The sequence below is a fragment of the Colletotrichum tamarilloi genome, assembly GCF_030869305.1.
Source record: "Colletotrichum tamarilloi strain Tom-12 chromosome Unknown Scaffold_102.1, whole genome shotgun sequence".
NCBI lineage: Eukaryota > Fungi > Ascomycota > Sordariomycetes > Glomerellales > Glomerellaceae > Colletotrichum > Colletotrichum tamarilloi.
This window is the reverse complement of record NW_026849485.1, coordinates 80,041-92,454: the sequence shown is the minus strand read 5'-3', so window position 1 is coordinate 92,454 and position 12,414 is coordinate 80,041. Positions and strand designations below refer to the sequence as shown.

The 12,414-nt window shown below is 54.1% G+C and overlaps 7 protein-coding genes across 7 annotated transcripts; 3 read left to right on the top strand and 4 right to left on the bottom strand.

Annotated features, from left to right (window-relative positions):
• Positions 1 to 683: 683 nt before the first annotated feature.
• CTAM01_13717 (uncharacterized protein) lies at positions 684 to 1,576 on the top strand (the record flags this gene model as incomplete). Its single annotated transcript, XM_060529719.1, has 2 exons — positions 684 to 1,269; positions 1,473 to 1,576. The coding sequence occupies 2 exons, from the start codon at positions 684 to 686 to the stop codon at positions 1,574 to 1,576; spliced, it is 690 nt and encodes a 229-aa protein (XP_060375730.1).
• A 529-nt stretch (positions 1,577 to 2,105) lies between these two features.
• CTAM01_13716 (uncharacterized protein) lies at positions 2,106 to 3,731 on the bottom strand (the record flags this gene model as incomplete). The annotated part of the gene is made up of 2 exons (XM_060529718.1): positions 2,106 to 2,933; positions 3,012 to 3,731. 2 exons carry the CDS (start codon positions 3,729 to 3,731, stop codon positions 2,106 to 2,108), a joined length of 1,548 nt encoding a protein of 515 aa, XP_060375729.1.
• A 944-nt stretch (positions 3,732 to 4,675) lies between these two features.
• On the bottom strand, positions 4,676 to 5,335 carry CTAM01_13715 (uncharacterized protein; the record flags this gene model as incomplete). The annotated part of the gene is made up of 1 exon (XM_060529717.1): positions 4,676 to 5,335. The coding sequence occupies one exon, from the start codon at positions 5,333 to 5,335 to the stop codon at positions 4,676 to 4,678; it is 660 nt and encodes a 219-aa protein (XP_060375728.1).
• A 129-nt stretch (positions 5,336 to 5,464) lies between these two features.
• CTAM01_13714 (ER lumen protein retaining receptor) lies at positions 5,465 to 6,306 on the bottom strand (the record flags this gene model as incomplete). Its single annotated transcript, XM_060529716.1, has 4 exons — positions 5,465 to 5,958; positions 6,028 to 6,094; positions 6,156 to 6,214; positions 6,282 to 6,306. The coding sequence occupies 4 exons, from the start codon at positions 6,304 to 6,306 to the stop codon at positions 5,465 to 5,467; spliced, it is 645 nt and encodes a 214-aa protein (XP_060375727.1).
• A 1,033-nt stretch (positions 6,307 to 7,339) lies between these two features.
• On the top strand, positions 7,340 to 8,380 carry CTAM01_13713 (WLM domain-containing protein; the record flags this gene model as incomplete). The annotated part of the gene is made up of 1 exon (XM_060529715.1): positions 7,340 to 8,380. The coding sequence occupies one exon, from the start codon at positions 7,340 to 7,342 to the stop codon at positions 8,378 to 8,380; it is 1,041 nt and encodes a 346-aa protein (XP_060375726.1).
• A 637-nt stretch (positions 8,381 to 9,017) lies between these two features.
• Positions 9,018 to 9,940, bottom strand: CTAM01_13712 (uncharacterized protein; the record flags this gene model as incomplete). Its single annotated transcript, XM_060529714.1, has 2 exons — positions 9,018 to 9,066; positions 9,177 to 9,940. The coding sequence occupies 2 exons, from the start codon at positions 9,938 to 9,940 to the stop codon at positions 9,018 to 9,020; spliced, it is 813 nt and encodes a 270-aa protein (XP_060375725.1).
• Positions 9,941 to 11,561: 1,621 nt separating this feature from the next.
• On the top strand, positions 11,562 to 12,176 carry CTAM01_13711 (uncharacterized protein; the record flags this gene model as incomplete). The annotated part of the gene is made up of 2 exons (XM_060529713.1): positions 11,562 to 11,804; positions 11,889 to 12,176. The coding sequence occupies 2 exons, from the start codon at positions 11,562 to 11,564 to the stop codon at positions 12,174 to 12,176; spliced, it is 531 nt and encodes a 176-aa protein (XP_060375724.1).
• Positions 12,177 to 12,414: the final 238 nt, after the last annotated feature.

The following is a 12,414-nucleotide window of genomic DNA, read 5'->3' as shown; positions in this document are numbered from 1 at the left end:
CTTCGGCTAGGGTGAAGACGGGACAAAAGCCCGCCGGCAGTTACAGTCTCATCTGCATTTCGAAATCTTGGCGAACCGACTGAAACTTTCATCCGCAACAGAAAAGATGGGACGAAGCACCGACGACACCAGTTCCTCCTCATACCGGTGTGGATGTGTAATGATATGGAAAAAGAGGGAACTATACCAGAACGTTTCCGAAGAGACCGAGATGACAGGTCTCATCTTTTTTCCGGACCCAAACTTCATACTACGTCCCAAGGATCCGAGAAATCATGCAAAGCGGCCACGATGGGCCCTGAGAAGGGCTAGACAGACTTGTGGAATGGACATCTTTGTTTCCCCGAGAGAAACCATTTAGCTCGATCCGGAACGTGAAGCTCGCGCCAGGCGGCGGACCGTCGATTTTACCCCGCCAGCGCACAAACCGGCACCGGGACACAGCTTCAGTCACGGTCTCATCACCTCATTTCACTTCATCTTACCTCTTCAACTCCACAACGGGGCATTGTTCATTCGAAGCTCTAGCATCGTTACATCAGATCGTTGCTTAGTTTCATTGACCTCACAAATCGGAAAGACTGGCTGTTCAACCTTAGAGGTACCTGAGTCTCAGAGCCATCACCTCTAGTCAACAGAGAGCCTCGAAAGCGAGGATCCCGGTCCTTGCATGAACCACCAACATGGCCCAAACAAGCCAGCGAAGGAAGCGCCAGGCAGAAGAAGTTGAAGAGGAATACCAAGAACCACCTTTAAAAAGAAGTCGCGCGGAGGATATTGCCTACTTCCAGTGGCTATGGACACCACCTCGCCCGTCATCACGGAAAACCTCCTCATCGGGTCTATGGAGCCACTCTGTCCCAGATGGCCTATTCCTTACCCGTCATGACGCGCCCCGTTCCTTTTCTTTACCCCCGGAATCCACATCAAGACGGCCTCGTCGCCGGGGCGCCATCTCTGTGACATCTTCGTCACCCAGCGAGATGGATCGATACCTCGCGCGGCAACTACAGCAGCAGATCGCCGTCCTCCGACGCAAGGCAGCCGAGGGCCAGCATCAAGTACAAGACGAGGATCGCTGTGAAGATGACGGCGATGATGATAACAATGCCCACAACGAAAGGGACATTGATCGCCTACAACGTGAACTAGAGGCCGTGCAGATCGACGCTTCCCTACCGTCTATCCTGGGCATCGCGATAGACTTTGATCAAAAGCTTTGCCTCAGTTCCTCCGGTCGTTCATCAGATTCCACCTCTGGGCATCGAGGTAAGCGATCAGGTGTTTGAGCGAAACCCAAAGGATGGCGTCAACATACAAATAAACGCACACACAAAACTAGTGGAAATCTAAGAGAGTGTATGTGACACGGGTGAGAGGATGTGTGAGAGAGAGGGAGAAATACAGAGTCATCTTCACCTGTCAATCGTCGATCAAACACTGCGGAGAGAGGGGGACCAGTTCTCTAACAGAGTTGCATAGAAACCGGTTCGCCCACGGGCGCGGATGCCGCAACCTCCTCATCCTCTCCACTATCCTCCTCTCCCACGTGCTGCCGGCTCTGGGCATCGAATAAAGTCAACTCAGCAACCGGAGATACGAGCCCGACTACTCGGCAACACACCCTCGTCAACACCTGCGGTAAAAGTAGTCGAGGCAGAAAAGGTGTCGGCAATGATGGTCCTTTGTGGAGGCGGCCTCGAACTTGAGACCAAACTCTCTGTTGCCAAGCTTCGATCCAACACACCAGCAAGACACACGGACACCAGACCACCCACCCTCTCTCTCTCTGTCTCACTCATCGTATGGCGGAAGAAGCGGGCGATTACTGACGACCTCCGTCTCTCGTCTTGCATGAATGTCATACCATCATAATACATTTTTGTATTATACTTCAAGTAAAAATATGAACGTTTGGGTATCATGACCCTGAGGAATAGATAATAGAACAATGGAATAATGAAAGTTGCCCAGGGAAATCTGAGCGTATTAGAAAGTTTCCGTTTCTTTTCTGATACCTGTCAATCGATGAATTGAGAACCACCGTCGGTGGCTCTCCCTTCCTGTACCATTTTCAACCCCGCGTGCCTCTAGGCCCATCGCTCTCATCTTGTTGGCGGAGGCGGCGAATTAGACCTCGCAAATGGCCAATTCGGATCCTTCTCCGTTGTCGGGGTATCTGCCAGGTCCCCAAACGGACTCACGGTCTGCGTCCGTCTCAACCAGTTCTTTGTGCCCTCCCCAAACTCATCGCTTTCCTCGTCCACCCTATCCAGCTTTTCATTGTTTGCCGGACCCTGTGCCTGTGCTTGTACTGATGCAGGCGGTGGGCCTGTGCCTGGATTAATCGTGAGAGGAGGGGGGGCCTCCTTTTCTCGATCTCGCGCAGGGGCCGGGGTGGCAGGCAACGACGTCGCCGGCGTGCCATCCCTAGACCTTGGCGGGAATAGAGAATAGGGCGGCTTCTTGGGCGAAGGCGGCACCGGCCTTCTCGACACCGACTGTTCCCTCTGTATCGTACCCATGCCCATCTGCGGCGCGGTACTGCTCACAAAAGTCGTCTGTCGAGAAAAGTTGGGCTGCCCATCGCCGAAATCACTGACCGCGTAGCCCATGCCTCCAGATGACCCCGTCGTACGTGCTGTTTCTGGACGGGTCGGTGATATTGGACGCTTGACATCTTGCGGGTAGCCATTGTTTATAGCCAGCGCGTTTGTCGTCATCAGAGTATTCTGCTTCGGGTAGCTGATTTCACGACGGAGCTCCCGCGCCGTCTGGTCCTTGCGCTTGTTACGCCGGTAACGAGTAAAGATGTAGAAGCCCAGTATGGTGAGAAGAGATGAGCCAATGATGGCTCCCACGACGGCGAGAGCCGCCTGGGTAACTGAAACTGCGGCCCCTTGTGCTTGTGATACGCGTAAATTTGCATCGTCCTGTGTTAAAAGGTTAGAAGTCTTGAATGACACACAACCACGGAGTGACCACGGCGTGACCACGAAAGAACCACGTACTCTCGCAGCTTGAATTTGCTGCTGTGCCTGCTGCTGAGCATTCGATATAGCCGCACTAGCGGATTGTGTCGCAACAGCAATGGCTTGCGCAGCACTTGCGCTGGCACTGGCTTGTATGCTCGCAACCTGAGAAGCCAGCTGCGTCTGCGCACTCGCCGTAACCATGGCAAAGTTGTCCGCAACCTGCTTGCTCGCACTCTCCTTGGCCGCGTTCTGGGCGTTGAGTATTCCCTCCTTAGCGCTTGCCTGTGCCTGGACGACGGCATTGTTGGCCGATATCGAGGCCCGGGTGGCCGCATCGTTGGCCTGCCTCGCCTGCTCCTCCGCCTGCCGCTGTCGATCTCCGGCCTGTCTCACTTGGTCGTTTGCTTGTTGGATAGCTTCTCGAGCAGACTGGGATGCCGAGGCAATGGCCTGCTGTGCTGATCGAGATGCCGAGTTGATGGCGTCAATGGGGTTGTCGATTGCTTGTCGCCCGAAGAGAGCCGCTGGTGTCGGCACCGATAACACGACACGGTCTTCAAGGCGGGCCGGCTTGTTGTCATCTGTTGATGCCGTCGGCGGCAACACCCTCTTGCCCAATAAGTCCTCGACCATATCATGGCCTGCCCCCCTCCTCCTCCTCCTTTGAGGTTCCGCCGGTGACCTGTGGTCTCCTCCGTTGTTCACCCATCTTGCTCTTCGCCCACTTCCTTCATCCGCCGCGACTGCCGCCAACATAAGTGAGGCCAGAACACATAGCAGTACTATTCGTGGGAGGCAAGCCTTCACCATGATTTCATTGTCGTCGAATTATGTGTTCCTCCTCTTCACCGTAATCATATTATCCGTAGTAGGTAGTCCGAACGAAAGAAGCAAATCTCAAATCACCATTAACAAGAAGACTAATAATCAGCAAGAGTACTCAAAACGAACTGGAGAGGAATAACACAAGAAAAAGACCAAACCAGAGAAGAACAGGCTTCAGGCGGCCCGGTCAGCGGCCCTCGCCCATGTTATGGCCCATGAGCCCGCTTCATCCTAACCATCGAAGAATAAGAGCCCCACGGCTTTCAGCCTACCTGGGCAACGCCGGCGCGGGTCGAGACTCGTTGGCCCCGTCTCCTCGCCGATATCACATCCCAGATAATCCAGTCGGCTTCATTGGAGTAGGAACCTGGGGAGGAGGGTTGAGGGTTGAGGGTTGAGGGACGGGGCCACACGGCGGCTTCTTTCGTCACGATAGTGGCAGCCGCCTACTGGGGGGGATCAGATTAGCGCGCCACCGTCCCATCTTCTTATTCGGTCAGACGCCCAGAGCCCAGTTGGCTGTAATGCATGCATGGTTTCACAAGTGAATTCGGAAACAGCACGCTGACAGAAACGACAGAAAAGTTTATGCCTGCAGTTGGGAGGTGTTTGTTGCGCCAGCGGCATCAACCTTCGGCTGCGTTCCGAGCTTGGTGTTGTCTCAAGAGCCAAAGTTGGACTGAATCCCTGGTCCGTTGAGGCTCCCAGGCGGAGAAGAATTACAATTAAGGGATCGTCTTCCAACAGCGTCGATCCTTAGGCTCCTTGGTGTCGCATATCCCTGTCCAGGGTCACTTGACTCGGACCCGGGAGCAAGTCAAGGTCGAAAGGTCGGGGTGGCCGGGGGAACCAAAAGGAACCGATGGCGACATCCATTACCTTGAATCGTCCGCCGACTGCCACCACACCAGATTGCCCTTGTTCAAGATCTGGTTCCCCCTCCAAGTTAGGCAAAGGCAACGAAAACTTATAAGCCAACAGGGACAGACCTTTACTCGACGTCCCAAGAACCGCAACAAGATTTCGGAAGCCGGCGAACTAACCGAAAAGAACGAGTCACCAAACGCGTGCCATAGCCGCTGAGAAGTGCGTGCGCGAGTTGCGTGTTTGCGATTGTGAAGAGCGTTGAGTAAGGTGAGTGTGGATGGGTGGGGAGAAACATGTTGCGCAAGCGCGAGCGTGAGGGTTGTAGAAATTTGGAAACGTTCTTCACATTGACCATCTATATACCAGTGGGTGTCCCGGTCTTCTTTCTGTTCGTTCTCGATCATGCCGATCTGTGGGCACATTGTGAGCAGCTCAACCAACACATCCATCTGTGCGTGGATTGGATTCCTGCCTGTCTGGCCGCCCATGCAAAAAACTAACCATATCTCCCAACGCCAGCCATGCATCCATCCGTCGCGGAGGATATTCCCTATCCTTGAACCTGAGGCCAAACCCTTTTTTTTCTGGTTTTGCGTTGTGTGCCTGAGAACATCCCAATACTTGTTGAGAGACTGGACGAAAATAAGAACAAGGTCATGGTCCGCCATTTGGCTCCAGCGCTTGTTCATAGCTTTTGTTGTTACAGCCCATGACTCTGTGTTCCGCAGCGTCCGCAACCTGGCGGATGTTTCCAGGTCGGAAGCCGTGCGAAACCTCGTGGGTAGGAGAGGACGACTTTAAACGGGCAGCTTGAACTTCTTGCCCTTCATCACCTTGGTGTAGTAGATCCAGAAGAAGTCACTGTAAAGGATAGTCTGGATGATACCGGCGGTAATGGCGATCCAGTCGACCTTGTGGTTCACTTCAGTGAAGTAACGGTAGATCCAGTTGGGGATATACAGGGCACGGTAGATACCGAGGGCGAATAGGTAGTGGGTGGTGATGGTCTCGGCCTCGCCAGTGCGCTGAAGCATGAAGAGCTGAGGCAAGATGGCAACGGCCTCGAGCCAGATAGAGAAGGTCCAGGAGATCTCCCAGAAGGTGTACGAGTAGGGGAAGATGATGGCCAGGGCGGCAGCTCCGCCGAGCAGGTACTGGACGCGGAAGGTATCCTGGTTGGGGTCGTTGGTTGGCTTGTAGGCGGTCGTCATCAGGTAAACGATGTACCCTTGGGAAGAGATAAAGAGGATCTTGAAAACGAGGTTCCATAGACTAGAGGTCGTAAACAAGTCTGAGGGGGGCAAACAAACGCTGGTTAGTTTAGGTCAAGCGGAGAGAAGGGAAGGCAATGGAGGCTTACCAAGGTACCTGGTGATGTAGACCAGGAAGTAAAGGGCTTGCGACTTGAACGAAATACCAGAACAGCTCTGAGAAAGAATTAGATCAGGGCCCTGGGTGTGACGACATGGCGGGAATCGAAAAGCTCACGTTCAGCTGCACCATCTTGTGGAGGAGAATGCCGATACTGGCAAGATGGGACAAGTCCCCTGCAAGCCCATCATGTTAGTCCCCGGAGCGAACAGTTGTAGTATCGAGGATTTTGGCGACACGTACCGGCAATGCGGAAGAGATTGAGCATCGTGACAGGTTGATTGCGGCGAGGCGATGGATCGCGAGTGACGATTTGGGGCGGGAGGGAGCTTCAACTCGGAGGGAGCTTGGAGCTGCCAGTGACAGCGCGCGCACAGCTTATCGGATGGTTGTAATCAGGCGGGTGCAGGTCGCCTTGCACGCTGGTGGTTTTCGTCGTCGTCGTCGTCGAGCGTCTTCGTGACGTGTCGTTTTGTTTGGGTCCGCGATGTTTTGGCGTCGTGACGTTGGAATTCTTGGGTTGCTGGGGAGGGAGCTTCGAGACTGCGTTTAGCACAACTGGCAGCTTTTTTGGGTTTCCAGGAGGGTTGAAAGGACACGAACGCGATTGCAAGCTCATTGGAAGCTGGAACCGAACACTCGAGCCACACAACTAAACACTCAGGTACCTTACGCAGTGCTTCGTACCAAACCTTACAGTGACTGGCCAGCGGCGACGGGAGCTGTTGTCCGCCTTACCTAATACGAGACACTTCCGGCAGGGCTTAGGTAAGGCACGCAATGAAGATGAGACACTTTGCGCTCTTTCGTTCCTGGAGGCTAAGGCACCTACCTGCTGTGGGGTCCTTCGGCATGGAAAGATGGAACCTAAGGTGCAGCACCTCGACTCGGAGTGAGAAGCTGAGGTAATCATCCATGTAGGAACGGGTTCTCATAGGCTTAGGTAAGGTAATCGGAGCGGGATCCCCAAATCTGCGCTACGGGAATCGCGGACTCCACTTTCAAGTCCAGGCCGCTGCCCCGAACGCGACGGAGGTCGGGGAGTTCCCAGGTGCGCCAAGATGTGACGTATTACAAAGCTGCCTGAATGACAAACCTCCGCGAGTCCCATCACGGGGTGGCCATCTGCGCCTCAGCCCGCACTCGTTGTGATTCCCAACATTTCCATGAGTGCCACCCACCTCTGTATATAGACGCACAACTTGGCGCACTCCTTGCAACCCTGCAAATATCTAGCAAAATACCAAGTTTGATTGATACACTACACCCGACTACGATCACCAATTCAAACCCCCACCATCATGGCCGAAGCACACTCTTGCGAGTCCGACTACGACGACTCCGCCGATGAAGCCATCACCATAACGCTCACCCACCGCAACACACCACAAACCTTTAAATTCCCTCCGGATGGAACAATCACCCACCTCTCTGAAGATGTCGAAGACACCCTCTTGATCCCCGCCTCGAATCAGAAGTTCATCGTTCCGAAGCTCGGCCTCCTCAAACCCCCCTTCAAAGACCCCGACATGTCCCTCGTCGACCTACAAAACAAAAAGATCATGCTCATGGGCGTCGAGGCCAAGGAGGTCGCCTCCCTCCAAGCCGCATCCGAGTTCGCCGCGAAACGAAACGCTGCCCGCAGCGCCGCCCGCAGACAGAATCGGCCCTCGAGGAGGCGAGACCAGGGCCGCGCACAGGCGGACAGCACCTATACTTTCCTCTCCGTCCGGCCGCTAGCAGGCCTCCCGCGTCCAGAGAGATCTCTGGCGCTTCTCGAGAAGCTGAAAGAGGATCCGGGCATCCGCGCCTCCATGCGCAAGCACAAGTTCAGCGTCGGCCTCTTGACGGAGATGGAGCCCCTGTCCAACACGCAGTCCAACCACGAGGGGACGACTCGACTCCTCGGCCTGAACCGCAATAATGGAGAAGCGATCGAATTGCGGCTGAGGACGGATGCGCACGACGGCTACAGAGATTACAAGACCATTCGCAAGACGTTGTGCCATGAGCTGGCGCATAACGTACACAGCGACCATGACCGCAACTTTTGGGACTTGTGCCATCAGATCGAGCGCGAAGTCGACGCGGCGGACTGGAAACATGGCGGACACACGGTCGGAGAGGGGTCTTCGTACTATGCGCCGGGACAAGACGAGGAAGAGGACGTCGAGGACCACGGTGGTTGGGAAGGTGGTGATTTCGTCGTGGGAGGAAGCGGTGGTGGCAACGCTGGCTTGAGCCGACGAGAGATCCTGGCCAAGGCTGCAGAGGAAAGAGCTAAAAAAATGAACATGGAGAGGAGGGACGGAGGAAAGCCTGACTCTGGCCCGTCGTCGTAGAGGTTCTGCATGGTACTCGGAGCAACATTGAAGCGTTCGTATGGTGTTACTGTTACTTGGCTTTCTGGATTTAGCATTGCGCAGGCGTTGCGGTGGCTTGGACATGGGACATCAACTGACCTCGCTGGTCACGGAGTAGTTAGTCAACTCAATCACGATGAATATCCGCTCTCAAAACGATTGGTGGGTGCCCAAATAGGTGCTCGCATTGTAGTTTCGCATCATGCTATTTTGCACGACCATCTAAACCCTCAATGCGACGGGTCATATAAGGTAGTGATATCTTTCTACCCAACAGGTGAGCCATGCTGTTACTCGTACAAATTGCCGCCTCCCCCATGAATGCTGTGAAAAGAAAAGAAAAAAAGAGAGAGACCTCGTCCGAGTGTCCTCCCGGTATGATATCCCTTTCCTAGAACGCCTTGATGTCATGCCTATGCCATGTCCGGAAACGCCGCCAATGCATGTAGGCGTACGGCGACGCCAATTGCTATCGCCCAAATGCCCATGTTTTTCTGCTTCAAAACGGAACAAAAAGAAGAAAAAGCCGTGTTGCGGCTTGGAAAAGCCATCGCTTGAACTGATCCACGTTCCAGTCATGCAGATTCTGCAATCAGTGAAAGCAAACAGCCTTCAGCTATTGCTGTGTCTTGAGCCACTCCTTTTGCTCCGGTTCCCACTTGTGTCTGCATATCGTGTTAGTCGTGAAAATAAGAGTCGGAATTCCGCCACCAGGATCAAAGCTTATTTGGGGGTAACAAAAAGCATGGATCCCAACGCAGATCTCTAAACTTACCCTTGCCATTCGGTGGTCACCAAGCTTTTGGTACCGTACTCTTCGGAAAGAATGCGCTCAAAGCTGTAGGGAATGGTGGCGGGGACACCCTCGAACTCGGTCTCGCGCATGGGGAAAAGGTCGGTGGTGCGGTAGCGGTGGTAGTTCTTACAACTCCAGACACCAGGCATTCCGGAGGGGTCGCGCTCGGCGAGGCCAGTAATATCGATAAAGGCACCGTTGGCCATGTTGATCCAGCGGGCGTCAATGATGTTCTGGCCGTCGCCGCGGTCCTTGTCAGTGCCGTGGGGGTTGACGTCGAGCAGGTAGCGTTCCTTTCTGGCGTTGCCATCCGTGTCGGTCCAGTCGAAGTCGTGCTCGGTGCGGTTCAGGTTCTGGCCCATCCAGTACAGAGTCGCCGTCGAGACCTGAACATCGAGGTCGTAATCCCAGGGCATGATCTTGCCGTTCCACCACCAACCCAGAAGCGTGCCGTGGGCGAGCCATGTCTCAACCTTGAGCTTCTTGGTAATAGTCAGATAGGAGCGGACGAGGTTGCGGAGAACAACACGGTGCTCGTCGTAGCCCACAGCTTGCTTGAAATAACGGATATCGTAGTGGCCAAGCTCTTCGCCACAGCAGGGCTCGTGGAAGTACTTGGTGTCCTCGCGCTTTTCGATGGCCGGTGGTGAGGATTGGCTGACATCTCTGGCTGCTTGAGGTGCCGCAAGAACAGTTGATGTGAGGCCCAGCACGGCGAGTGGAAAAGTAAGGTTGAAGCGCATTTTGGCTAATTGCGTTGTTGTGTTGCTTGAGTGGGATTCTTGATATCGAGATCCAGAATGATGGGTGATTACTCGGTAACAATGACGGCAAACAAGAATCCCCAAGTTCCAAAAAATGGCGGGATGCTGCTGTTTGTCGAGTTTTCTGGAGGCCTCGTAATGCCAAGAAGTTGTCTTCGGGAGGTGGCCGATGCGAGGCAGGAAGGAGGTGAAGGTGGATATGACAGGAGCCAGAGGGGCCGATGAAGGTAATTCGTTTGTTGACTGCCTCAAGTCAAGTTCGGTGAGTAATAGCAAGCGACTGGGATAAACGAGAGAAAGCGTAGAATAATCCTTTCGATTTCTGAAGTCGGTCAAAAACAGAGAGTGGGCGAAATTTTGGGTATTGTTGAAGCTGGCCAGGCGATGGCGGTATATAAGACGAGTCCCAGAGGGCGGAACCGCGGGCGAGGGGAGCCGATCAACTCTGAAGCAGAGGAAGAGATGGTGAAATGTGTTGATGCAGGTGTTCAGACCGTGATGTCGAGGTCAGGTCTATGTCTATGTTACCGAAGGATGTCAAAACACGCAGATGCCAAGGAATAAGAGGTAAGAGAAGAAGACCGGAGCGGACATTAGGGATGCGCAGCAGGGCAGGAGGAGGTGATATGTAAGTACATCGAATGGATGTGTGGGAGGTGGAGGGAGTGGGATTCGTGTATTCATACATGGGAGTGTGAGTGAATGAGAGACTGGGCCAGAGGAAAGAGAGAGAGAGCCCGAGAGGCGTGTGGTGACGGGAGACGAGTGAGGGATGGAGGTGTGAGGGTGTGGGAGTGGGCTTGTGGAGGGTGTGTGGTGATCCCGGTCATGGTATTAGTGCAGCATCCCGAGTCCCGCCATGGCAAAGAATCCCCACGCAGACCATGGAGCACCTACGGAACTGGATTTTTTGGAGGGTTTTCTTTCTTGCAGCTTTCGGTTTCTTTGCCAAGATGATAATGCTGCTACAGGCTCCAGTGTTTCCGAGGGGCCTCCTTTCTCGCATTTGACTGTTCCTTTTTGTTGAGTATTCCACAGTGCCAAGGAAACAAGAACAACAACGAAAGGTGATATCACAGGGGACTTGTCTAAGCCGCCTGGGTCGCAAATAACGGTAGTAGTAGTAGTAGTAAGGTACCCGTACGGGGTATGGGCCATGGATAGCTACTAGGTACTACGTAGAGAGCGTACGTACGATGGTGGTAAAAAATAAAAATAAAAAAAGCAGACACCCACATTCCTTTGCGAGAGAGTCGGAAAGAGACTGAGACTGGCGGATTTGCGCGTATGCGCCATGTTTGAGCGGCATACGTAATCCCGCGTCGAAAGGAGTTGATGGAGGCAGGGCGGCCAGGGCCCGGGCTGTCGCCGGTGACCGGGAGCGGGTGACAAGCCGCGTCCTACGGTGGTACTAGACACTGCTGCGCCTGCTCATGCCGCGAGTGTATTCGTAGCCAGACCGTACGGATAGACAAGGGCCCATTGGGATTCAGTAAAGGTTAATTAAAAACACAAAAATCAACACAGACTGGCGAGGGTTCGAGGAGGAGAGGAGCGTTCCGCCGTAGGGAACAATCTCAAAAAAAGAAGCTTGAGCAAAATGGGACCCGGTGGGTGTGGTCCGGGAAAGACGGGGGTCAAGGTAGCAGGGGTGAGAGAAAGGAGACGACATTGGAGCGTGAGCGTGGGCGGAATATCAGAATCTGCAGTTGGCAGTTGCGTTGCGGTTGCGCAGTTGCACTTGCACTTGCACTTGCACTTGGCACTTGCCCCTCTGACTCTCTCCAAAGCTCGGAACGGCAGGGGTGGAGACGGTGGTCCTGCCATTGGGCCTTTGGGTAAGGTACATTACGGAGTGAGGTACCTTATGGCATTAGGTACCTTAGGTGAGGTAGGTACGGGGTACCACCTTACACCCTTCCATCAGGTGTCGTGTGCTCCTGCTGTTGCTCACTTTCTGCTCTCGTGCTTCTTCTCCTTCCTTGGTGACGGTCCTCGCCGTCTTTGCAACTTGCAACTTCCAGGTGCAGGCATGTGGTCCCAGACTTCCCAGACAGGTTGCCAGTCGCCGCATAAGCCGCTAACGGGCTTGGCACAATTTGGGGGTGGCTCCAGCGTCAAGGTCAGCGCCGGTGCCACTTGCGTGGAGCTAAGGGGACATAGTCGACTAGCCGATATCTGCCTTGCTCTCTTGAGTCTTCTTAGGGGAGAGTAAGGTACTCAGTCATTCGATAGGTATCGCCCTTGGCTGTCACATTGTATGCACCGCCGTTTGCTCGGTGCTAGGCTTAGTGCCGAGTGTGCCGACGGGCCGGTTAACTCGTAGTAACTAACAACCACTCTGGCATAGGTTGTCTTGACGATCTGATATCAGCAACATAGTCCGAAGTGGCAGTCAGTCAGCCGCAAAGTCAATTGCAGTCATCTCAAGTCATCTCACGAGGAGTGAAGAG